The 26,163-nt window shown below is 48.8% G+C and overlaps 1 protein-coding gene across 2 annotated transcripts in view; it reads right to left on the bottom strand.

Moving 5' to 3' along the window:
- KIF22 (kinesin family member 22) overlaps positions 1-26,163 on the bottom strand; it is a 157,828-nt gene that overhangs the window by 101,065 nt on the left and 30,600 nt on the right. For both annotated transcript variants that reach the window (XM_086950588.1, XM_086950589.1), the window contains exon 3: positions 2,185-2,312. In XM_086950588.1, the coding sequence (XP_086806714.1) occupies positions 2,185-2,312 (128 nt within the window). The remainder of the gene's footprint in view (positions 1-2,184; positions 2,313-26,163) is intronic.

Raw genomic sequence — 26,163 nt, 5'->3', positions numbered from 1 at the left:
TCTATTTCTTCTGACAAATGATTACCTTTTGCATTTGTAGGACATTGTGCTGCCAACAGAAGATTGCTGTAAGCAGCCTAGGGTAAGCCCCAGCTACCAAATACTTGTCTGTAGACTTTGAAATAGGATGACAGCAGTTTTTCCACTAGTTTGTTCTTTTTGTTTTTCTTCTTCTTTTTGTGTGAGTTTTTAGATTACTGACACATGAACACACGAAAGAGGGTTTTATTCCCTGAATATCTAAAGGTAGGCAGTCTAGCACCGGTGGTTGCTGGATAGTGTTGGTAATCTGGCAGAGCAGTCAGTCTAAATTTGTGTATTTAATTTTCTTTGTAGAGTCATGTGGTCCTGAGGAGAACCCCATAATCTACTGGTTTCAAAACGAGTCGACTTGGTTCTGGTCCCATGTCAAATATAATTTGCCCTATAATTGTGACTAGTTGAAGATCTTTTAGACTTCTGATCATGAAAAACATTTGATCAGGGGAACATATGTTATTTAGCATTTTTTGTTGACATTGGGATTGTTGTGGTCCATGTTGTTGGTCACGCAACAGTGAGCCTGATCCACACTTGGCTTTTTGGATGGTGTGTGTGATTTTTTTGCCTTGGCGAAATTTATGAAAGATGTTCTATGTTGGTATGTACCTAGTGGTATGGTCTGAATTAATTGTATTTATTGTACGTAGTCCGTTTGTATTTCATGAATTCATATGCACAAAAAACTACTCTTTGCAAAATTAATGAATGTAAAGTGGAATAAACCATTTATTGGTGCAATTCAAAAAGCGGATCGTTAGGTTTTATTCATAAGGTCTAGTTATAAGGTTTTGGTAACTAGTTCAGTACTGGCATTTTTTTCTTTAGTCCCATGTGAAAAGAGCAGCACCTCAGCTAGAGTCTACATCTAGCACCCTTACACTGGACAGAGGTATACCCACACTCAAACCCTTGATACCCCAGAGATCACCGTACTATTTCCACGGCTGAAAGACTTGGCTGACCAATTCATCAGCATCTTCCTTCCCCTCCATCAGTGCTACTAAATAAAATGCCAAGTTCATCTTTTGAACTCAATCAACGGTACACTTTATATTTAGTTCATAGCCATGAAGTACTAGTGACCTCTTGCACCCAAGTTATGGCAAAAAACAACAAACGGAGGGGAGGAGCAAAGAAAGCCAACAACCTGGATGGATAAAGACCATGTTAAGAGAAAGTTCTGCATTCCACTTGCCCTAATTCTAGTAGCTGTAACAGCCATTATTGACATCTGTATGTACAATGTGTATTATTTCGCAGCGCAGGGTTCCGATAGTAATATGACGGAAACTAATTTGCATGCCCATCACTCTAAAGAATATCATGAGAATGATACAAACAATGAACATCTATAACAATTAAATGTCTCAGATTGATGGATTTGTCTAAAATTTTTCTTTCAGTCACAAAGTATGGGATACTCTGTAGCCGTTGAGTTTTGGCACTTAATGATATTCTATTTAAAAGCAGCAATCACTTGGTAATCTCCCGCAACAAAGCTAGGTGACGTTGCTGGTTTCATGATGGGATGCAGCAGGGCAAGATGTGGTGGAGTTAATGGTGTAAGTTGATCAGAGGGTGATCAGCGAGACCAAATGGACCACAGAAAAGTTTCCTAGTGATCAGACAAAAGTTACTTATGGGGACCGTTAAAGTTGTTAAGTCCTACCATTGAATATTTACTAGACCGCACTCTGCACTCCTACACCCATACCTCATTAACTAGACGTTCATGCAAGTTGCTATTGTGAGACACCCAAACTCTGCTCCATTGTCAATAGGGCACCCAAAAGGGAGATCAACTTGGTCTGAATGGCACTGTGCCTGAAGACTGATTGAAAAGCAGACATTTGAGGGGAGCAAATTTAGAGTGTCACTGGTGTGGAGTGTGGTCTATACTGGAGCGGCTTTCCACCTTAAGATGAGAACTACCAAGAGTTCTGCTTTTTTTGCATAAGTTATGCGTTACTCAATGCCTGAAAGGGTATTGTTTTGAGATTATATATACACATACAAGTTGGATTGCATTATGAACAGAAACTCAGTGGGAGGGGTGCAGGGGGATTGAGGTGCACTGCAGTATTCAAAAGCCTGGCACATTTTCCTGTTTACATGAAAATTCCAGCAGTCAGTAATACAGACCTGCTCCAGTGGGTCCATAAGCAAACACGCTAGCATTCTGGCCATCAAGGAGGTGAGAGAGGATCGGTTCAACAGACCGAGCATAAACCTCTTGCTGGGTGCTGTCCTCACCGTAGAACGCATCAAACCTGGAAACAGAAGAAAACAAGCATTTGCAATGCAATAGGTCTCGCAGCATTCAAGTTTGAGTTATTGGCATTGTATATGACAATGTGTTGCATGAATTCTTTTGCAAACTCTGTATTGGCTGGTGGTGTTTGTGCCCGGTGAAAGCGTGCACTGACGGATGGTGGTGTTTGTGCCCGGTGAAAGCGTGCACGAACAACTTATGGTGTCTGTGCCTGGTGAAAGTGTGCACTGACGGCTGGTGGTGTTTGTGCCTGGTGAAAGGGTGCACTGGTGGCTGGTGGTGTTTGTGCCCGGTGAAAGCGTGCACTGACTGCTGTTGGTGTTTGTGCCTGGTGAAAGGGTGCACTGGCGGCTGGTGGTGTTTGTGCCCGGTGAAAGCGTGCACTGACGGCTGGTGGTGTTTGTGCCTGGTGAAAGCGTGCACTGATGACTTATGGTGTCTGTGCCTGTTGAAAGTGTGTACCGACGGCCGGTGGTGTGTGTGTGCCTATTGAAAGTGTGCACTGATGGCTGATGGTGTGTGTGCATGGTGGAAAAGCGTGCACTGACATGTTTAGAAGTAAAGTGCGCCATACTGCGATTGCTACAATAGTTAATTGTGGATGTGCTAACCATTGATGCGTGCACTGATGGCTGGTGGTGCGTGTGTGCTTGTAGAAAATGTGCACTGATGGCTAATGGTGTGTGTGCCTGGTGGAAGTGTGCACTGCCAGCTAGTGGCGTGTGTGCCCGGTGAAAGCGTGCATTGACGGCTGATGGGGTGTGCCTGGTGAAAGTGTGCACTGACGGTTGGTGGTGTGTGTGTGCGCCTGGTGAAAGCGTGCACCGACGTCTGGTTCTGTGTGCGTGTGGTGGAAGCGTGCATTGATCGCTGGTGTTGTTTAAATAGCAACATACTTGGGTCCAGCATAAAGAGCACTCTTTTTAAACAGGCATTAAGAGTGAGACAGCACACAATGATCCAATGGTAATTACTAGTTGAAGGCAAATCGCATATAGAACATTAGGAACACTACAATTCTTTACATTCATTCAGACGGTCCTTGCTGCATTCAGGACATTATCAAAAATCAGTCTGTTTCGTGAGAAGTAATACCTTACATCTTAAGCAGCTGTTTTAACAGAATGTTCCCGACTTTAAAAAGAGAGATGCCTAAAACATTGGCAGGGAGGCAGCATCCTGAATTTAGGTTGTATGAATGTCACTTTATTGTTTAACTGAAAGAAAAAAGCTCAACTATAATAGACTCTTAGCCAACGCTGCAACACCATTCTGCCAGCTAAGCAAGCCGAGTAAGAAGGGATGTGCGGACTTTACCCGAAGGTGTCAGAGCGAATTCACAATAGAAACAGAACTGATACATGAGAACATTACTAGTTAACAAAATACAAAAGCAAACGTTACATTACATGAGGCAAAAGTGACAATGATAACAAAACGTGCCTTACACAGTGTGTAAGGCACTTTTTGTTATCTTAGTCTAAGCCCGCCTGATTCTATGAAATGGCGGCGGGCCGCGGGACAGGCCTTTATCCTTTCACTTTCCGTTCCGCACTTCCGCCGCCGCGTATGCGCGTGCCGCGTGCGTGGGGGGCGTGGGCAGCAGGGCTGGCTGCTGCTGAGTGGTGGTGAGCAATGCCAGGCAGCCCCAGGGCACGCACAACATCATGCGGGCCAATAAGCGGTAAGCCCCTGTGCGTGGCATATGGGGCGCGGCAGGCGGCGCGCATAGCCAAAGAAGACAAGAGAAGAACAACGAAAACTGCGAACTTAACTGCCTTCCAAGTCCAAGACAAAGCAGCAAGGCGGCCAGGCCCGCCCACGCTGAGCTGCCCTGTCCGATTTCCGAATCCGAGTCCGAAAGACCAAAGTAAGTCACTCAGAGTCTGTCACTCCGTCTCCGTCACCGACCGGCGGGGCAAGGCTGCTGCTGGCTGCCTGCCTCCAGGCCTGCTGCGTGCACTAGTTAGTTGCTTTCCGGTCGCGCATTTGCCTGCTTCTTATTTATGTCCCCACTTGTCACTCGTGTTTGTCCCTCCTATAGAACATGCTTTCTCGCTTCTGTACTTCTTTGCTCCCGGGGCCGCACTCAGTGTTGCTCTCTGTTCTTGCCTGTGTGCCGCTTCCCTCCATATTGGGTTCGCCCTTGCACTCAACCAGCCCACCCAACCCCTGTTGCTTCCTCGCCTGCTCCATTTGCCCTCGGCTGCTGCTGAAGCAAGCAAGCAGGCAAGCCTATATTATAATAGTTACAGTGAGCAACGCACGCCAGGGACGGATGGTAACGGGCCCCGGCCTATAAACATTAATTATGGTGCCGTGGTGCGCACGCCCTACCGGCCTGAGCCTTTTTAAAATTAATTAAATAGTTGGTAGTGGTACGCACTGGAGGCGGGCCGGGTCTTCATAATTAAAATGGTGCACGGGAGTGGCGGCGCGCAGAGTAGTGCTATTTTTATTTTGTATAGTGGTCATTTTCCTGCAGTTTTGCTCTTTTAGACTACTGTAAATAAAATGCGCTTTTATCAGCCAACGTAACGGTGTTCAATGCATTGGTCTTGTTAAGATGAATAGCTAAAATACTAGATTGTTATACCATCATGTTTTTAAATGTTCAGCATCACATGCTTGTTTCGTGAGCTTTCTATGTACTTATGACATATGCATCATCGTTATAGTTGCTTCAGTCAAGGAAAAAATGCGTGTCTCTGCATCAGATGTTTGGTGATTAGCAGCTGTCCTAAGCAGGTGTTACAAAAGGAACCTTACATTATTAATCTAGTATGTTTGCACTCCGGAATTTTTCAAGCTAGCTCAGTTGGTTGATGCACCTGTTACAATGATGCAACTGCAACCTAATGGCCACTAGTTTGGAATCAAAGCAAGTTCGGCTCAGCATTTCATCCTTCTCATGCTGAGAAGATGAGCACCATGCCTCGAAATTGTTTGAACACCTTCTGGGGCCTAATCCATTTTTAAAATAAAACGTGTTCTAGCATCACTTCGTAATGGACATACACAGGTGATATTCACGTGGCTCCTTGCTCGTAGTGGGGAGTAGAATCAGGCCAAGCCCCTCTCCTGTGATAACAAAAACACTCGCAGGCAACAAAATACACATAAATGAGAGAGCTGGACCAAAAGCAGCAGAGTGCGGATCATCCTTCTCTTGCTCTGTCAGGGTAAGCTTCGTCTGCTGAGCTACAAATGGGATCACATCTGAAAAGAACCCACCCGAGAGAGGAAGTGTAAACAAACACAGCGCGGTGTAATTTAGATTGATTATTGCAGTGGATTCTCGTGGATCGAAGCGCTCTCTTGTAGTGGGCTCAGGTGCACCAATTATCCCTAGACACCTGCGACTGACCTCTGTCTTTTGGGGTCATGAGACGATGAGAGAGAGGCAATGTGACCTGTCATCACTCAAAGATCTCTAAGCAGTTGCAAGACCTGGCATCCTTGACGTGTTTTCCTCTGTCTTTTTGCCCTACCACCTGTATTTTTGATGTTATGCTGGACTTTTTTGCTGTTTTATGTACTCCGTACACTTTACCACTGCTAATCAGTGCTCAAGTGCAAATACTACCTCTGTCTTTTTTAATTCTGCTGGGTTCTCCATAATTTGCATATTTGATTTACTGGTCCCTAGTAAAGTGCACTGTGTGTGCCCAAGGCCTGTAAATCAAATGCATCTAGTGCGCCTGCAGAAGTGATTGTGCCAACCATATAAGCACCCCCTGTAAACGTGTCTCCAGCCTACCATTGCAGTGCCTTTGAGTACAGTTTTAAACTGCCAAGTCGACCTGGCAAGTGCAGTCTCTTGCCAGGCCCTAAGCCTCCCTTTTACTACATGTTGGACACCCCTAAGGTAGGCCCAAGACACTCCCAGGGGCAGGGTGCAGTGTATGTTAAAGGTGGGACATGTGTAGGTATGTATTACATGTCATGATAGTGAAATACTGCTAATTTCGTTCTTCACTATTGCCAGGACTAGCTCGCCAATGGGATATTATTGGAGCTGCCTTGTATGTTTGCTGACTGGGAACACATTTTAAACCTAGATTGAGGACAGATTCCTCATCCCTTGTCAATACTTTCGTGGATAAATTGACTACTGTCGATGGTGGGATTTCTATGATTTGTAAAAGTTTCTGCGCGCGGGGCGCTGTAGAGTGCGGGGCGCTGTAGAGCGCGGGGCGCTGTAGAGCGCATGGCGCTGCGGGGTGCTGTAGAGTGCTGTAGAGTGCGTTGCGCTGTAGAGTGCGGGGCGCTGTAGAGTATGGGGCGCTGCCGTGCGCTGTAGAGTGCGGGGCGCTGTGGAGTGCGGGGCGCTGTGGAGTGCGGGGCGCTGCGGGGCGCTGTAGAGTGCGGGGCGCTGTAGAGTGCGGGGCGCTGCGGGGCGCTGTAGAGTGTGGGGCGCTGCGGGGCGCTGTATAGTGCGGGGCGCTGTTGAGCCCGGGGCGCTGTTGAGTGCAGGGCGCTGCGGGGCGCTGTAGAGTGCGGGGCGCTGTAGGGCGCGGTGCGCTGCGGGGCGCTGTAGAGTGCGGGGCGCTGCGGGGCGCTGTAGAGTGTTGCGCTGTAGAGTGTGTTGCGCTGTAGAGTGCGGGGCGCTATAGAGTGCAGGGCGCTGTAGAGTGCGGGGCGCTGTAGGGCGCGGTGCGCTGCGGGGCGCTGTAGAGTGCGGGGCGCTGCGGGGCGCTATAGAGTGCAGGGCGATGTAGAGTGCGGGGCGCTGTAGAGTGCTGTAGAGTGCGTTGCGCTGTAGAGTGCGTTGCGCTGTAGAGTGCGTTGCGCTGTAGAGTGCGTTGCGCTGTAGAGTGCGTTGCGCTGTAGAGTGCGTTGCGCTGTAGAGTGCGTTGCGCTGTAGAGTGTTGCGCTGTAGAGTGTTGCGCTGTAGAGTGTTGCGCTGTAGAGTGTTGCGCTGTAGAGTGTGTTGCGCTGTAGAGTGCGGGGCGCTATAGAGTGCAGGGCGATGTAGAGTGCAGGGCGATGTAGAGTGCAGGGCGCTGTAGAGCGCGGTGTAGAGTGCGGAGCGCTGTAGAGTGCGGTGCGCTGTAGAGTGCGCTGTAGAGTGCGGTGCGCTGTAGAGTGTGTTGCGCTGTAGAGTGTGTTGCGCTGTAGAGTGTGTTGCGCTGTAGAGCGCGGGGCGCTGTAGAGTGCGGGGCGCTGTAGAGTGCGGGGCGCTGTAGAGCGCTGTAGAGCGCGGTGCGCTGTAGAGCCCGGGGCGCTGTAGAGCCCGGGGCGCTGTAGAGCCCGGGGCGCTGTAGAGCCCGGGGCGCTGTAGAGTGCGGTGCGCTGCGGGGCGCTGTAGAGTGCGGGGCGCTGTAGAGTGCAGGGCGCTGCGGAGCGCTGTGGAGTGCGTGGCGCTGTGGAGTGCGTGGCGCTGTAGAGTGCGTGGCGCTGTAGAGTGCGTGGCGCTGTAGAGTGCGTGGCGCTGTAGAGTGCGTGGCGCTGTAGAGTGCGTGGCGCTGTAGAGTGCGTGGCGCTGTAGAGTGCGTGGCGCTGTAGAGTGCGTGGCGCTGTAGAGTGCGTGGCGCTGTAGAGTGCGTGGCGCTGTAGAGTGCGTGGCGCTGTAGAGTGCGTGGCGCTGTAGAGTGCGTGGCGCTGTAGAGTGCGTGGCGCTGTAGAGTGCGTGGCGCTGTAGAGTGCGTGGCGCTGTAGAGTGCGTGGTGCTGTAGAGTGCGTGGCGCTGTAGAGTGCGGGGCGCTGTAGAGTGCGTGGCGCTGTAGAGTGCGTGGCGCTGTAGAGTGCGTGGCGCTGTAGAGTGCGTGGCGCTGTAGAGTGCGGGGCGCTGTAGAGTGCGGGGCGCTGTAGAGTGCGGGGCGCTGTAGAGTGCGGGGCGCTGTAGAGTGCGGGGCGCTGTAGAGTGCGGGGCGCTGTAGAGTGCGGGGCGCTGTAGAGTGCGGGGCGCTGTAGAGTGCGGGGCGCTGTAGAGTGCGGGGCGCTGTAGAGTGCGGTGCCCTGTAGAGTGCGGTGCCCTGTAGAGTGCGGTGCCCTGTAGAGTGCGGTGCCCTGTAGAGTGCGGTGCCCTGTAGAGTGCGGTGCCCTGTAGAGTGCGGTGCCCTGTAGAGTGCGGTGCGCTGTAGAGTGCGGGGCGCTGTAGAGTGCGGGGCGCTGTAGAGTGCGGGGCGCTGTAGAGTGCGGGGCGCTGTAGAGTGCGGGGCGCTGTAGAGCGCTGTAGAGTGCAGGGCACCGCGGGGCGCTGTAGAGTGCAGGGCGCTGCAGAGCGCGTTGCGCTGTAGAGTGCGGGGCGCTGTAGAGTATGGGGCGCTGCGGTGCGAAATGAAAACGCTATATGTGCCTTTACTGTAAAAGCCTACCAGCGTACTTCATAATGAAAACACACTGCACGCAAAAAGGGATAACATTATTTAAATGAGTTGCGCCAACTGAGTCTAACAAAAGATTACGTTAAATATGCCTTTACTGTACAAGCCTACCACCCTACTCTATAAGAATAACACACACGCAATGCACGCAAACGAGAATAACATTATTTAAATAAATGGCGCCAAAGGAGTATAACAAGAGATTATCCAACTAGCGAGTCGTTAGAACGCAAGGCATTGCACAGAAAGAGGTATGACATTATTTAAAATAGTCACTGCCATGCTCTCAATACAAAACAAAATAAACGCTAAATGTGCCTTTACTGTAAACGATACCCGCCTACTTCCTAATGAAAAACACACACGCAGTGCACGCAGACATGGACAACATTATTTAAATGTAAGCATTGCATTGCCAGCTAACGCTGCCGTCAGGCTTCCAAAAATAGTTACAACGCTAATGGCGCCATGTTAATAAAAAACACAGCTCCAAAAGATTACAGCTTCGTAATGATTGCATTAACGCCTAACGCTGCTGTTAAACTTACGAGAATGGTTAAAACGCTAACAACGCAGCTTAAAAAGATTAATGAAAACACGACTTCATAAAAAGTAGCCTGAGCCATTTGTACTTTAAAAGAGAGCCCAACAAAGAAGTATTTCGAAAGGAGTAAGAGCCAAAAAGATAATCTATGAATATTGACATCAGAATAATCAAACCAGCTGCTTGACCCATTTATTCTCTGTCATGTTTGCAATACGAGATGGAACGCTAAATGTGCCCTTACAAAGAAGTGTTTTGAAACCAATACGAACGTGCATGTTCATTACAAACCAGCTTACACATGTAATTGTAAGAACATGCACTTAATATATTTAACGGGTCATATTTAGAAGAAGATATATTTTAGTGGCTGCCAGTAGTTGTAGTTGCGAGATGTTAGTTTCTACAAAGCAATAATTTGCATGATGCCACACACACGCAGTGCACGCAGACATGGACAACATTATTTAAATGTAAGCATTGCATTGCCAGCTAACGCTGCCGTCAGGCTTCCAAAAATAGTTACAACGCTAACGGAGCCAGATTAATAAAAAGAAATAAACCAGCAGCTTGACCCATTTATTCACTGTGATGCTTCCGATAATTATAAATGTGCCTTTACAAAGAAGTGTTTTAAAAGGAATCCCAGCGTGCATGTTCATTACAAGACGGCTAAAAATAATTAATCATGATGTTCAAAGCAAGCCTGTTCATTCCAAGCCAGCCTCAGCCAGCCTCGGCAAAAACGAAAGTAATAAAAAAGCGAAACTGACACTGCCACTGCAGACAATGCTGCGCGCTCCCGAGGTGAAATCCGACACTGAAAAAGCTCGTAACACTTTGGTGTCCACTCTCCTAAATACTGATCACATTAGTTGTCGAGCTGACAGCATTCATGCTTCGCATGAATGCTAACGTCAGCTCGACCTAAAAAGGGGGGGGAAAGTTGAACAAAAACACCCAATTAGTGAATATACTGGGGTGGGGAAGGGAAGGAAGCATTTTAGTAAACCGTCCCCCTCCCAAAAGTAACACATTCACCACGACTCTTTCCCCTACAGCTTTTGCCAACGCAGAAGTTACCTCACATCCAAAAAAGCTTTTTATGCAAGCTGCAACATAAGCCAATTCAGTAGTAGAGCACACTGACAATCAAACATGAAACTTCAAGAACTATAGCGAAAAGGACAATCTCGCAGATGGAAATTTGCTATGAATCAGTCAACAAGCATGTTGCTTTTTTTATTTGTTTTATTTGTTAAGGTTGCAACACACCGGATCCTTCAGTGTACAATGACCAAAGCCAATTTTAAAGGCAGGTGAATCATCTCATCTTTCCACTAAAAAGGTGCCATTATAAACGTTTTAATACCACAATGCCCTATTTCAGTTCAACTAATCCCCTTAAGATCAAGTCTTAAATATCCATGGTCATAGATCGACAGTCAACATATCCCTTATACACAGACCATTTAGTAAAAAAAGGGGCTCTAGGTTTTAGGGTATTTAATTTGACACGTGTGTCTGTATTCATTTTTTGCTCATTTTATCCTTATTTACTTTGCGCAGTGCAATTAGTTTAGCCATTTACAGTACAATGCAGTCATCTGAAACATTTGCATTGCAGAACTTAAACAGGTTTACTACTGCAATTATTTAAGCTGTATAGGAAAACTATTTTTTTTAATTCCCTCGTCAGTTTGCAGTTATTGACTTGGCATGCATATATACTTAATTGCAGGAAAATATAGTTCAGTCTGTGTTTATCTTTAAGAGTCGGTAAAAACAGATAACTGGGAGCCCCAACTATAAAATAATGTTTCCCCGTTCAAAACCCTACCATTCTCCCTAATTATTCCCACTGCGACACATCATGGACACACCCCACACACCTACACTGCACAGTGGTCTTTTTTGTTAGGTCTTCACATGTTCTTCCTCCAGTGACAGACAATCTTCAAATCCACAGGCAGTGCTCCACATGTTAACAGATGTTCTGTAGCAGAGCTTACGGCCATCAATGGTGAGATGGGAACCTAAGTTCACCACCATTCACAGAAGATGGCTATAGCTTCATACTAAGCTTCCAACCACCCTCAACATTAGGAAAAAACAATACTTCGTGTGGCATTTAGCAGTTGTTTTAGGAGCTAAGGCGCCACAGAGATGGTTCATCTTGCATATCTACAGGAATAGCAGCCTCCTTGCATGCAGTCTTTGACCAGGATAGATTTGGCGTTCTTTGTTCTAGGGCTCCACTTTGATAATGTAGCAATTTGGGACAGTCATTATCATTTTCCTTGAAAATCAATTTTTACTCTGCTCAACTGAATTCATCACTTTTAACTGTTCTAGTACCACAGGGGAACGATTGCAAAAACAGTCACACACACCAAAAAGGTACTATGTGCTATAATTGTTCTCCATTGGTAGCTCTAGTTAGCATCATGTTTGACTCGCAAAAAATACTTTCTAGGTGTTCACACAGTTGTAGTTTAGTTTTTCAGGTTAGAAAATACCCACAGGCCACAGTCACTTTACTCTGACAGCTATTCGTTTTGCAGAAAAAAGTGCATATTTATTTTATGTGATTGAGCCTTTCGCCGTGTGCTTGTGTGTTTTTTCCATTTCAGAAAAATCTTAAATGAGTCAACTGTGTTGACGCGAATAGTAGAAAATTTAAAGTTTGTGTTCAGGGAGATGCAATGCTTGGGGTGTTTTACCGGCTGATGTTCTTTGTAGGTCATTCATTAGCTGATCAAATCACTGTATTGAACAAGCTATTCACCTTCAGTAACTCATTATCTGGTAGACAAAATGTCTAGCTGCAGATTCCTTACCTTTGAATTTCCTAGGCATCAGACAGGATCTGGAAACTTATGTGAACAGTGCCCCAGCACACTGTTGGCTGCCTTCGCGTGACATCGGAGTCTTTTGAGACGTCGAGGTCACCTATATTAGGTGCCACCCAGGTATGCAGCTTCAGATCCTTTTCACTTTTTCCACCCCAGAAGGAGAGCGATGAAGTAAAACTGACTATTGTGTGTCAAAACTAGGCCCCTGTAAAAGGGGGAACAACCCTACCTCTATAAATGCGTCCACAGATCAAAGGTCTGTAAGTAATCTGCAGCTAGATATTTTCTACAAGATACTGCATTACCGAAGACAAGTAACTTGTTCCTCCGATACACTTCTTGCAGCAGATTCCGTACATTTTAATAGATACCCAAGCCATACTTCCGGGCGGTGGGCTGCAGATAGATTCACTAGATCAAAAAGTCCTGTACGACCAAACTGGCAAAATGCCCGTCCCTACGGACCCAACTGTCAAGTAGTAGCGTTTCGCAAACTTGTGCAGTGAATTTCACGTTACAGCCTGGCAGAGGTCCAGGACTGACTAGACAAGCAAATGCTGTGGTCGCAACCTTCCCTCTGGTCGAATGGTCTTGTAAGCCCCTCAGGATGCTGCTTACTAGCCAAGGTGTAGCAGATGTTAATGCAGATGACACCGCGCAATTGCTTTGCTTTTGCACCGCCAGACTGTTTTTAGCTCCCACATAACCCACAAGGAGTTGGCTGTCCACACGGAATCTTGTGCGGCCATGGTAGGACAACACTCTTTTTGGGTCCGGAAGATAAAGCTAGTCTTCCTTAGAGAGATACGGAGGAGCAAATAAGTTGGGCAATGTGACCGAGTGACAGATGAGAAGGGGGCAACACTTTTGGAAGAAATGAGGTACAGATGTGAAACACCACCTTATCCAAGAATGGCATATGGTAGGGAGGCTTAAAAGACAGCCTGCAACTCACTTTCAGGCAGATGTTCTCACCACTAGAAAGGCTGTCTTGATGGTAAGCAGCCGGAGTGGGCAATTGTGTAAAGGCTCAAAGGGAGCAAACAAGATGTGAAAACCAAATCGAGATCCCACTATGGCATGCTAAAGGGCGTAGGTGGAAATACATACAAGCCCTTTTAGAAACCTATTTACAATAGGCGATTTGAACAAGGAGGGTTGGTCCAGCAGCAGCAAGAAAGATCATCAAGGAGAAAGTGAACCCTCAAGAGTACCCAAAGCAGAGCCCTGCTGGGCAAGGGTAAGGATAAAAAGATTAAATAGAGAAGCAGAAAGAGGGTCAATTGACCTTTCTGTACAATCATTGACAAACGTTGGCCAATGGGAGGCATATACAGTATTCGTGGAAAGCTGCTAAGTACACACTTTGGGAGGAAGCTCAAAAGGCAAACTGTTGCAGCACAATCCCCACACAAGGAGTTAACAGGTTAGAGTGGAGGACCCCCACCCCCCACTTGCAATAGAATATCCTACTAGAGGGCCAGCCATCACAGGATTGATGCTCCTCCGATAACGTCTGGATACCAGACCCTTTGTGCCCAGTCCAGAGCCACAAGAATGACTTGGGCCCAGTCGTTCTTGATCCTCGAGAACTCTGGGCAGAAAGACGTACCTGAGGCCTGAGCTCCACTTGCGCAAGCAATAGCACGCTTGGAAACTCCTGCACCCAAAACTGCTGACATTGGTTTGCCTCTGAAGAGAATGCACAATCTAACCCAGGCGCTCCCCACTGCTCAATAAGACCATGTGCGACCTCCCACTGGAGACACCATTTGTGATCAGCTAGGCATCGACAGCGGATTTCACCCACCCTAGCGTTCAGAGAACATGTCAGATCTTGAACCACCAGGGCATGCCCTGCTGTTCCAGCCATTTCCAGAGGCTTAGAGCCTCCTAAAGGGTCCGGGACCCCACCCCACTTGTTGCAGTACGACATGGCAGTAATGGTGTCCGTCAACACCTGAACAAACTTCCACTTGACAGAGTAGAAATGCTAATTGGATCACCGTAAGCTCCAACAAGGTGATGTGGAGGCCTAACACCAGCGGAGACCGGAGTCCCTTGATCTCCACCTCCTCCAGATGGGCACCACATCACAGGAGTGACACATCGGTCATTACTGTGTGATCTGGTTGGAGAAGGGCGAGGGGGTCAGCCTCTGACTTAATCATGTTAAATCAACTACCAAGGCAGGTCTTTTGTAGTTCCCTCCAAGATCTGTACCATGTCAGATGTTCCCCCTTATGCAGCACCCACTGGAACTTCGGGCCCCTCTGCAGAGCCCGCATAGGCCATCTGGTATTATTTACTGATAGGAGGGTATGAGTCCCAGGCAGCCTCAGCCAGTCTCACCGAAATCAAGGGCAGAGGCTTAATCATCAGTATCATAACCTGAATATCCTGGCCTCTGTTCGGTAGGAAAAGCACAAAACTGCACTGTCCAGAACCACTCTGAAAAGGAAGTGTCAAAGAAGAGTCAGGTTAGTCTGAGGGTGGGAAAATACAGCCTGGGGCAAAGGTGCCTACAACAGTCAGTTGTCGAAGTAGGGAGAAGCTGGATATCCCCATACTGCCCAGATTAGCTGCAACCACCACCACCACCACCACCACCTTGGTTAACATCCGAGGGGCAATGGTGGGGCCAAAGGGAAGTACAGTGAACTGAAGTTATCATGGCCTACCTTGAACCACAGTTTGCGCCTGTTGGCTAGCAGGATGTGAAAACACGCATCCTGCAAGTCCAACGCTACCAGCCAGTCCACCTGGTCTAGGGCAGAGAAGACCTGAGCCAACGTGAGCATCTTGAATTCCTCCTTTGAGGAATAGATACAGTCCAGAGGTCCACAATAGGACTTACACGTTTGTACTTTTCAATATTACAAAGTAGCGCATTGCCTACTTCTGAAATCGGAACTTTTTCTAGAGCTCCCTTGGCCAAGAGAGCTGAAACTACCTTTCCGAGTAACAGTGGAAGCCAGAAAATAAAAACAGACTTGAACCGTTTTACAAAGATTATCAATAGATTCTGCTTTTTGAATGGACTGGTTCCCAGAAGACATGCTCATTCCCCCTTGTCCCTGGACGGTGGAATCTGGAAGCGAAGGCGAGGCATTTTTTGTTTGTCTGCTAATAAATCTATTGATGGATGACCCCACTGTTGGAAAAGGTCTGCCACCACCTCGTCGTGCAGAACCCAGTCTGGCTGATCTTCGAAGTGCCGACTGAGTGAGTCTGCTTCGACATTCTGCTCTCCCGGAAGGTGCACTGCCACTATGTAGAGGTTCAGAGCCAGAAGCCAGTGCCAGGTCGCTTGAGCCTCCAGGGAGAGAGGGTGAGAGCGCGTGCCACCCTGTGTTTTTTTTAGATAATACATGGTGGTCGTGTTGTCTGTTTGGATCAGAACAGAGTTGGACATGATCCAAGGCATAACAGCTTTCAGAGCAAGATGGACTGCTCGTAGCTCCAACATGTTTATGTGGTAGGACTGTTCTTTCAAGGACCACCGGCCCTGCATTTGAAGGCACCCCCCATCCTTGTAGAGATGCATCAGTTATCAACGAATGCACTGGAACTGATTGATGGAAAGGGATTCTCTCCCCATCCCCCCCCCCCCCCGCCCCCCAAATTCTGCCGTCAAGTCCACCACTTGGAGGATTTCGCTGCTTGGGAGAGCACAATTAGATTCTTCCAGCGACCCGTTGCCTGGTCCCACTTGTCTTCTAGATCTTGTTGCAATGGACGCATTCTCATCCTGGCGTTGGGGATGAGAAATATGCAGCAGACCATTGACCCCAGCAGAGATGCCACTTGTCGGACTGCTGGGCGATCTGTCTGAAGCAGAGCCATGCACTTCTACTGCATAGAGAAAAGTCTCTCCTCCGAAGGGAACGCTCTTCCTTTGTTTGTATCCAGTCGATCCCTGATAGTGGATCGTGTGGGTGGGCTGCTGTACAGACTTCTCCATGTTGACATGAAGACCCAGTTTGTGTAGTTGCTGTAGACAGACTTGAAATCGCTCCTTACTTGCTGAGGAGATGGCCCTTTGAGGAGCAAATCGTCTAAGTAAGGGTAGACGAATAGACCTTTTCTGTGTAGGGCGGCAGCCGCCACTGCCATGCACTTGGTAAAGACTCACGGGGCAGACTTCAGCCCGAAGGGTAAGACCTTGTATTGATAGTGCTTGTCTCCGACCACAAACCGCAGATACTTGCGATGACATGGAGCAATGGGTATATGGAAGTACGCATCTTGGAGGTCCACCGAACACATCCAATCTCCTACTTGCAGATGTGGACATATTTGATGAAGGGCCAACATGCAAAACTTTTCCTTCACAATGACTGTACAGCAGGCGGAGGACTAAGATAAGTCTGAACTTGTGCTCCTGGTCTCTTTTGGGCACAAGAAAGTACCTGGAGTAGATTCCCTTCCCTCGCTGCGCGGAAGGAACCTCTACGGAATTTCTTTGCAGAAGGGTTGCCACTTCCTGCCAGTGCAACTTTAGTTGGCGAGGACGAGCTCTTTTGGAGGAATGTCCTTTGGAAGCACACGAAAACGCAGTGCATATCCATTGCGCAGTATATTGTGCACCCAACGATCTTTTGTGATGCTGCACCACTCTGCAGATGTGAAGCACTTCCTCCCACTGGAGTGGGCAACGGCGCAAGAGGAAGCACCTGGTCATTGCTTCCCTGCCGATCTGGCCGTGGTAGAGTACTGTTGCTGGTGACCACCTCTACCTCTGTTGGATTTACGACCCTGGTACTGCGACTTGCCTTGGTTTTTTTCCTTGGGACCATTGAGGGGTTTGAACCCTCTGCTGGTATCCCTTGTGTTGGTTGGGCCTGTAACCACGCTTGAACCCCTTCTCCAAGCCAACGGCTTTGAGGGTATCGAGTTCCGCCTTCATCCTTCCCATTTCCTCATCCGTATGGGTGTCGAACAGAGGAGCCGGAAAACTGGAGATTTAGGATTCTCTGCTGCGCATCCAGCTTGAGTGCGGTCAGCCTCAACCAGGAGAATCTCCTGGCGCAAACCCCATGGGCACATGAATGTGCAGATAGTGTAGCGCCGTCTGCTGCCATGCTGTTCACTTGGTTGGCAACCAGTGACCCCTTGGTGATGATCTCTTCAAAGTCCTTTTGATCATCTTTTGGAAGCTTCTCATTGAAGCAGTCCAAGGAGTCCCACAAAGCCCTATCATAGCTACCTAATAAGGCTGCAGCACTGGAGACTTTTAATGATGAAGCTGCTGAGCCGCAAACATAACTTCAATAAGACAGTGTCTGTAGAGGACGGCTTGTATTTTTTCTTAATCCGAGCCGGTGCGGCCTTGATCATAGCTGGAGTCAGGAAAATGTCCATCACCAGTTCCAGAAGCCCAGGAACCAGGGGAAGTAATGGACGAGACGCTGCTCTCTAATGGAGTCTCAAAGGTCACCGTTGTTGCCACCTGAGGGTAGACATCTCAATGTTCAGCTTCTGAGCCCCTCTCTAAAGCACCCCTCTGAAGTACATCATGGTAGGTGTTGATGTCATCTATCGGAGACACTCTCGATAAAGGGCTGTCCAATAGGGGGGGAATAATCACTCTTTGATGATCGGGTGGAAGAAGATGACCACAACTGTGTCCTTCTCCTGCGATGGGAACTATATCTTCGTTACCTTGACCTGCATGTGCGCTCTTCACGTCTTCGAGAGCAAGATCTTGCCACTTCCTGCACCAATCTTTGTAAAGGTGACCTATGGAGAGGGTTGGCATTCTTGCATCCGCTGTGCGGCTCCTGTATCCTTATTCCAGTGATGCAGAGGGAGGAGCCATATTGGAGACAAGTGCAAAGCAGGTGAAGCCTCCCTGTGATTTGATGGAGACCTATGCGTAGGTCTGCTGGAATGCTTTTCTGGAGAGGCAGATCTTGTGGAAGGCTGTCGGGAGGAATGAGAGGAAGAATGGTGTGATGCGGATTCTGTGACCAGAACCACCGATCCTTCTCTAGACCTCACTGAGGTAGGCCTGGACGTCTTTCTCCAGTCTGTTGTTGGATCCGGTCTAGACAACGCTTCTCTACTTGGTCGAATCCCTTGCAGACGACGCCGGAACATCCCTTAGTCTCTACGTCGATGAGCAGACGGCGGAGGGGTTTTGCTCCTAGACGCTGAACGTAGTCGTGCAGGTACAGATGAAGGGGGTTCTGCTCCCAGACGCCGAACGTCGCCTTTAAAGACAGCGGAGGGCTCTTCTTCCTAGACGCCGATCGTAGTACCGATCGTAGTCGAGACAACGGCAGAGGAATTCCTATCTGACACCGATCGATGGCGGAGGACTCCTGCCCCTTGACGTCGATGGACTGACAGACAGAGGGGACGCTGCCCTTGATGCTGTACGTCGTGCTAACTATGGCGGGGGGGCTTCTACTCCGATCGTCACCGAGCTGATGATGGCGGAGGGCTCCTGTTCCTAGACGCCGATCGTCGCCAGGTTGATGACTGTGGAGGATCGCGATTCCATACCTGAATGGCGAGGTCTTCGCCGGCGAACCCGCCTAAGGTCTTTTTTTGGACAAATTACCTACCGGTGGAAGATTTTTTTAGCGCCGAGCCCGGCGCTGAAGTAGAAGGGTGAGGGATCTTGCTTCTGGATGGAGATCTAGCCCTCTTGGAGCCCTTTTTCACCAGTGACCTGCCTCTGGAAGGCTTTTCTGCCAGCCTATAAAGACTGATTCTCTCTCGGTCCTTTAAAGTCCTTCTGAACAGGGTCTGGCAATGAGGACAAGCCTTAGGGTCATGGTCCTTAGGCAAACAGAGAATACAGACCTCATGAGTCTGACCTGGCCTTTTTTCCACAAGAAGGGCAGGGGTCAGAAAGGGATTGCATTTTGAGTGGGAAAATAATGCCCAAAACTGTCAAAAAACGACATTACCTTACTTCAGAAGATGGAAGACGAAGTAAGTCCAAAATTTTCAAAAAAAGTGAAGATTTCGGACTATAAATCAGAAAGCAGTGGCGCTGTGTAACCAGGATCCTTCCTGAAGGAGCCAGAAAGAACTGACCTAACTGTCACCCCTGAGGCAGGATGGGAAGCTGGGGGACAGGACTGCCTTAAAGGCACAGTGCCACTTTATCTCTATATAGCTACGAGTTAGCTTTTCAGTCTTTAGACTGTTCCTGCAATGCAGCCTGGGAGCTGTATATGCTTTCAGTCCTATGTGAGAGTTTCTTCTGACTGCTAAGCATTAAAACAGATTCAAAACATGTTTTGCTGTAATTTTTCCCTGTTTCTAATGTATGCTTTTATGATATAATGGTGAGTCCTTACAGCATTAATCAGCTCTGGTGTGTGTATAAGAGGCTGCAGTATATATGGGGCACATATATGATTGTGTTTCCGGGGTCCCGTGCATGGGTGGGAATATTCTAGTGCTTATGACTATTGATGAGGATCCCCTGGAAGAGAATCAAGATTCCCGGGACCAGTTTCGGGGCATCACCCCATATCAGCCAGGCTAGCTTTACAAGTGGCATGAGAGCATGGGCACCGCGTCTCAGCATACCACTCCTACTAGAGGTAGCAAATGCAAAAGGAGCAATTGATGGACAGAATGCAGAACAAGGTCAAACAATCCCCCGTAAGAGATCTTGGCCTATATTCATCATTTTTTGCTACCAATGCCATTCCAGTTCAGGTCCAGCCATATGAAAATCAGTTTTGACCCTCCTCACAACGGGAACAGTCCAGCCCGAGCTGCAAGACCAAGTCCTTCCGGACCAGAAACAAGCATCCTTAAACTGGTTTCCAGGCATCACCCCCCTCATCAGCAAGGCTAGCTTGAATCCTGTGGCCTCCTGGCATTCCGGGCTGGATTGTTCCTATGGGGAGCAGGGTCAAGACTTATTAGCATAGGATTGGGTTTAAACTGGGTTGGATTGGTAAACCCAAAAAAAAATTTTTTAAAAAGGATTAATCCCAGACCTGTGACTAGGGGTGAATGTTCGACAATGTTCAGCATTCTGTTAATCACCTTTGTAATGCTGTGTTTATTCTAGACTTGAGTGATAAAACATCTCAATTCATTTACTCAACCCACAAACACCACCCACCCAGCATCAATTCTGAATAATCATTCTTTATTGTGGCTATTCCCACTATTACACCTCTCCTCTTGTTCCTGCAAACCTAAACTCATTGCTTTCCTCCCAACCTACTTTCAGCAAACACAACTCCTGAAGATTAGCCACTTCTTGATCTTAAAAATACAGGTTAATTAAACAGCAACTGAACAATTCTAAATGGATTTCTAACTAGCCCCATCCTACTGGTTCTCACCGAAACTTTGCTAAGAAACATGGTCCTAATCCTGCATAAAAGGAACACGCAGGCAACAAAAAAGTCCAGCGTTTACCCCACAAAGTAGAGAGGATTCTCTCGGCCTTCAATAGCCATCATAGAATGTACTTACTAATCCTCCAACACACTCCTCCCTCCCATTCAATTCTGCATCTGCTGACCTACTATACAGTCTTTGAAATCATTTGAAACCATCACAGTGCTCCGCATAGTTGCAAAATCCAATGCCTGTGCTGAAAATCCCAAATTGCCTTCAGGGAAGTGTGCAAGTCCCACAAAGAGACCTATTGGCTTAATTTTTCATTACAATAGATCGAAGCACAACTGCCTGCAAAAAGATATGCAAAACAAACTAAACACCTAAATATCAAAATTTGTAATAGGGTATTCGCTTTGCTTGTTTCAAGCGTTGGTTTATGGGTAGCTGTGCAAGTGCTGAGGAAACTTCTCCAGCCTTCAGGAGACTGCTCTAGAGAGAGTTGATTAGAGAACAGAAGTGTTGCAGGACGCTAGCTAAAATAAAGGTGTTGCAAAAGTGAGTCCAAAGAGAAACCTACGGTTAGAGGAAAATAAATAAAATCCAGTCTTCTGGAGAACTGCATTGATAAATTAGAGTAGGTAACTTGCTACACTATTTCCTCAGCATAACAAAACTTTCAGAGGTAGCAGCTAGTGTTTAGCTTTTAGAGGTGGGAGAAGACAGCCTGCAACCCCTGATCTGTGACCACCGCCATCACTTTTGTGAACACAGAGGGGCACTGGTAAGGCCAAACGGGGAGCACGGGAAACTGAAAATGCTCGTGGCCTACCACGAACTGCAGGTAACGCCAGTGGGCAGGCAGTACGGGGATGTGAAAGTAAGCGTCCTGCAAGTCCAACGCTGCCATCAAGTCTCTAAAGCAGACAGGATCTGAGCTAGCTTTAACATTTTGAACTTCTCCTTCCGGAGGAAGCGGTTGGTGTTCCAGAGATCCAAGGACTCAGCCTTTGCCCTTCTTGGGCATCAGATAGTAGTGGGAATGGAAACCACGACCTACTTCTGGGAAAGGGAACTCGCTTGATGGCTCCCTTGGCCAAGAGTGCCGAAACTTCCTGTTGGAGAAGGGCCAGATGATCCTCTGACATGCAGTTGTACTGAGGTGGCATGGATGGAGGGGTAGTCTGAAAAGGGAGGGATTAGCCCCTTCGGACTATTTGCTAAACCCACCTGTCCGACGTGATGGTGCGCTAGTGGGGGAGGTGATGTCCAATCCTGCCGCCCACTGGCGGCCCTGAAAGGTCAGACTAGGAGGGTTTGGAGGCTACTACAGAGGGGGCTTTGGTGGAATGGCCCACCCACTGTCCCTCAGAACCACAGCAGTGGTTCCCACGTCTCCGACTGCGCAGTGGCTGAACAGCTTGCGCTGGCCTGTGGCTCTGGGCATGACGTGGAAGGGAACTCCTTCCGTAGCCACAAAAGAGGGCTTCAAGCATACTGCGCATGACAGGTGGTGTAGAGGCCCAAGGACCTGGCCGTAGCCAGAGTGTCCTTAACGCATGCACTCCTGTGCGTGGTCTGCACTGTTGCCGAATAGGCGACGGCCATCGTAGGGAATGTCCATAAGAGTAGATTAGGCATACCCTGAAAACCAGTTGATATCAGCCAGGCGTAGCACCAAAGGGCTACCAACGTGGAAATAGTCCTGCCTAGCGAGTCTGCGGTATCCAGCCCACAGCGGATGGTAAACTTTGCTGCGTCTCTACCTTGAGCAACTGAGTCTCTACCTTGAGCAACGGCACGGGAGAGTACGGCCCGGATCTCCTCCGGGCACTTAGACACTTGCACCCACTCAGTGTGGGATATGGTGGCGCAACAGCCTAACAGACATGTGGTGCTAACCGACCACAGTCCCAAGCTGGAAATCTTCCTAAAATGGTCCAGCTTTTTGGATTACCATCATTTTGTGCGTTAGGGAATGCGCCTTCGGAGGTGGAGGCTTGCACCACCAAGCTCTCAGGGGTGGGGTGTTGGGAGAGGAAAGTGGTGTCGCCCGGGGCCAGGCGTTGGCATCTGGCAATCATTCTATCCACAGGATCACGTGTTGGGCCTGAATCAGGTGCCCAAACAAAGGTTCGTGAGGGATTCATTAAAACAGTAGCAGGTGGTAGGTAGTTAGAGGTGTAGGGCCTCGGCCGCCCTATGCAACACCACCGCGTAAGACGCACCGTCCTCCATTGCCATGGTCTGGAGCGGTATCCCCCCCCCCCCCCCCCCCCCCCCCCCGTCCTCTCTCCAGTCCAGTTCGTAACCCAATAGGTCAGTTAAAGGGAGGGTCTCCAGACTCCTCCCATTCCTCCCCACCCTCATCTGGCTACCAATCTGGTCTAAAATAGCCAGGGTAAAACAAGGGCACAAAAGTACCCATCAGCACCGGGTCCGGCATTGACCAGTGTCTACCTCGAGTTGGAGGTTGGGGGTAGACACTGGCTGGGGGACAGAGCCGGTTGCAGACGTGGTTGAATCGGCACCATGGAAGGTGTAATCAGGTTGACCAATACGGATCCAGGCCTGGATCCAAGGAGACTCTACGGTGCCGCAGGCGTACAAGGCCCAGGGCCCCCAGCCAAGTCTGCGGGCCCGAAGGCGCCCCGGTGGAGTTGGGCTGCATAAAGGTGGCATGCATCTTTGTAAAATTGGCGATGCTGGGCAGGGGTCATTACAGGTCCCAGGAAGGGGGTGGAAACTGAGTCAACCCTTCTACTAGAACCGAGGGAGGGGCACCACCTGCATCTCGATGCACCGGCAGACAGACTGGGAGAAGTCGAAGAGTGACTATTCTTCTACTTGGCTGAGGAGTACGAAAAACTTAGAAGACTGGTGGTGGTCCCTCGACCTCCCATGCGACCGGGACATCGAACGGCACGGAGCAGACTGCTGGGCCTCGACAGACTTTCAGGACCACTCTTGCAAAGACTTCGGATTCATGGTCCGGCTGTCGGAGCACGACTTGGGGTCGTGGTCATGCCCAAGGCAAAATGGACACTGTGCGGATCGGCCACCAACATCAGTTGGCCACTGGAGCTGTAAGCCTTGAAACTGGGCATCCCCGATATGCACCAAGACTCCAAGGTTGTGTCGACAAAAGTCGCTTAAAAGTCAGTCAAAAAAGGGACTGGGGGTGCCGCTCTTTCTGGATCTACAGTGGCTGGCGCGGAAAAAGAAAGAGCTGACATCAGCATGCGAGGTCGGCGTCTATGTAGCTACCGCAACGTCAACCCAGGGACATGACGAACACGGAGCAGACTGACGCCACCGTTCGACAAGCAGGGTTACTACAGACGAAAAATTCTCCAGATCCAGTATGACGCCTGGGGGTAATTAGAAGGTAAGGAATCTACTGGTAGAGGATATCTAGCTACAGATTCCATTCCTTTGAATTTGAAAGAACAAGGGGTATGCTGTTCCTAATTAAAACTAAAGCACAAGGAAAACCGGATTTGCATGGTCAAGTAAAATAAAAAGATGGGGAATCATCCCGGCTGGGATTCATCATAGGACTGCTCCTGGTCAGGTAGGTGCTGCAATACCAGACAGGCTCCCCATCACATGACACATTAGCACTTCATCTACACTTTTTAGGTCCCTCACTCCGGCACCTTAACTACTTTTGGAAAAAAATCTCTGCTAAAGAGCCCCTCATAGGGAGCCAGTTGGGTATTGCAGCTATGAGCAGACTAGGAGCAGCCCTATGATGAAGCATGACACCCAGCCGGGTGTGTGACGGCCCTAAATTCCAAAAGGATGAATCTACATCTTTGTATTTTCCTTGACCACGCAAAACCAGTTTTCCTTGTGCTTTAGTTTTAATTGAGAACAGCATACCCTTTGTTCTTTCATGGACTCAGGGCATGTATGCTGGACCTGTCAAAAAAGCCCACTGTCCCTCCTTTGCGAGTTACTTTTTAATCTCCTCAGACGTCAGGCTGGATCCGGAAAACTTTATTGAGCAATACCCCTTGTGCCCAACGTCGGGTAGTTTGATTCGGCTCCCGACAACATAGTCGGCAGCAGTGTCTGCTATGATAATCGCCCTGCCTATCCTTGCGGGGACGTCAGTCGTTTCGTATTTTCCACACCAGAAGCGCAGAGCCACGAAGTAACTGACGTAGTTGTGTGCAAAAACCAGGGCTCTGAAAGGGGAAACAACCCTAGTCCTACTAAAATCAGTCCGCAAAGTGGGGAGGCATGGATGGGGCTGCAAGGAATCTGCAGATAGATAAAGTCTCAAACAGATAATGAGTTACCAAAGGCAAGTAACTTGTTCCTTGGATGGATTCATAGGTAAAGGAATCTGCAGTTTGCAGTCGGACACCCGAGCCATACCATCCCTGCGGTGGGTTGCAGACTGAAGACCTAGACTGAACAGTCTTGAGGACTGAATGGGCAAAGTACCCATCCCTGAGCACTTGACCATCAAGACAATGTTTTGCGAACATGTGCAATGATGCCCACTTTGCTGCCTAACAGATGCCTTGGACTGGGACACCTAGAGCCAAGGCGGTTGTCGCAGCCTTTCCCCTGGTGGAATGGGCCCTTAATCCCTCAGGGGGCTGCTGCTTCAAGTCGAGAGATGGTCCTTTTCTGCACTGCGCTTCCCTTCTTCGCTCCCACATATTTCTCAAAGAGTTAGTCATCCACCAGGAACTCGTGTGGTCGTTTGGGTCCAGACGCTCCTCTTCCTTAGAGGGATGTGGGGGAGCGAAGAGGTGGGCAAAGTAATGGACTGACCCAGATGGAATGGAGTCACAACCTTTGGCAAAGTAATGGACTGACCCAGATGGAATGGAGTCACAACCTTTGGCAAAAAAGATGCCCTGGTGAGAAGTACCATGTACCACCTTGTCCGGAAAGGACATACGATAAGGAGGCGAGCTGGATAATGCCTGCAACTCACTCACCCTCCAGGCCGATTTAATCGCCACCAAGCAGGCTGTTTTGATAGTCAACAGCCGAGGGGACAATTGTGCAAAGGCTCTAAAAAGGAGCACACATCAGGAAAGGGAGGGCCAACTTAACGTCCCACTGTGGCGTAACAAGGGTGTGGGAAAAAACAAGGGAGCCAGCCTTTTTAGAAATCTATTTACAATAGAAGACTTGGAGGGAGCCAGTCTGGCAGCTGCAAAAAAGCAGACAGAGCAGAAAGGTAACCCTTGAGAGTTCCCAAGGCAGAGCCCTTCTGTGCAAGGGTTATTCTGAATAAAAAGGACAGTAGAAAGAAGCATAAAGAGTGTCAATAGACATCTGTACAGTATAAAAAACACATTTCTGCCTACAAGTGTATACAGTTTCAGTGGAGGGACACCTGGTCGCCAGAACAACATTACAGACTTCGGGAGGAAGGTCAAAAGCGATCAACCGTCGCTGCTCAATCTCCATGCATGGAGGCGCAGAGTTGACCGGGTCAGGTGGAGAACCCTCCCCTGCTGCTGCGACAGAAGATCCTCCCGAAAGGGTAGCCTGATTTGAGGATTGACACTCGCGCTCAGGAGCTCTGGATACCAGACTCTCCTCGCCCAGTCAGGTGCCACAAGAATGACTTGGGCCTGGTCGCTCCTGATCATCAGAACCATGGGCAGGAAAGGCGTATAACAGGCCTGAGCTCCACTCGCAACGAAGCACGTTGCTGAGCCATAGCAGCCTTGGAAATTCCAGCACGCAGTAACGCTGACATTGAGCGCCCTCTTCGGAGGCGAACAAATCTAACCAGGGTTCTGCCCACTGTTTTAAAGAGACCTT

This window comes from Lissotriton vulgaris, unplaced genomic scaffold (genome assembly GCF_964263255.1).
Source record: "Lissotriton vulgaris unplaced genomic scaffold, aLisVul1.2 SCAFFOLD_1510, whole genome shotgun sequence".
Classification (NCBI taxonomy): domain Eukaryota; kingdom Metazoa; phylum Chordata; class Amphibia; order Caudata; family Salamandridae; genus Lissotriton; species Lissotriton vulgaris.
This window is presented reverse-complemented; position numbering and strand designations above follow the sequence as displayed.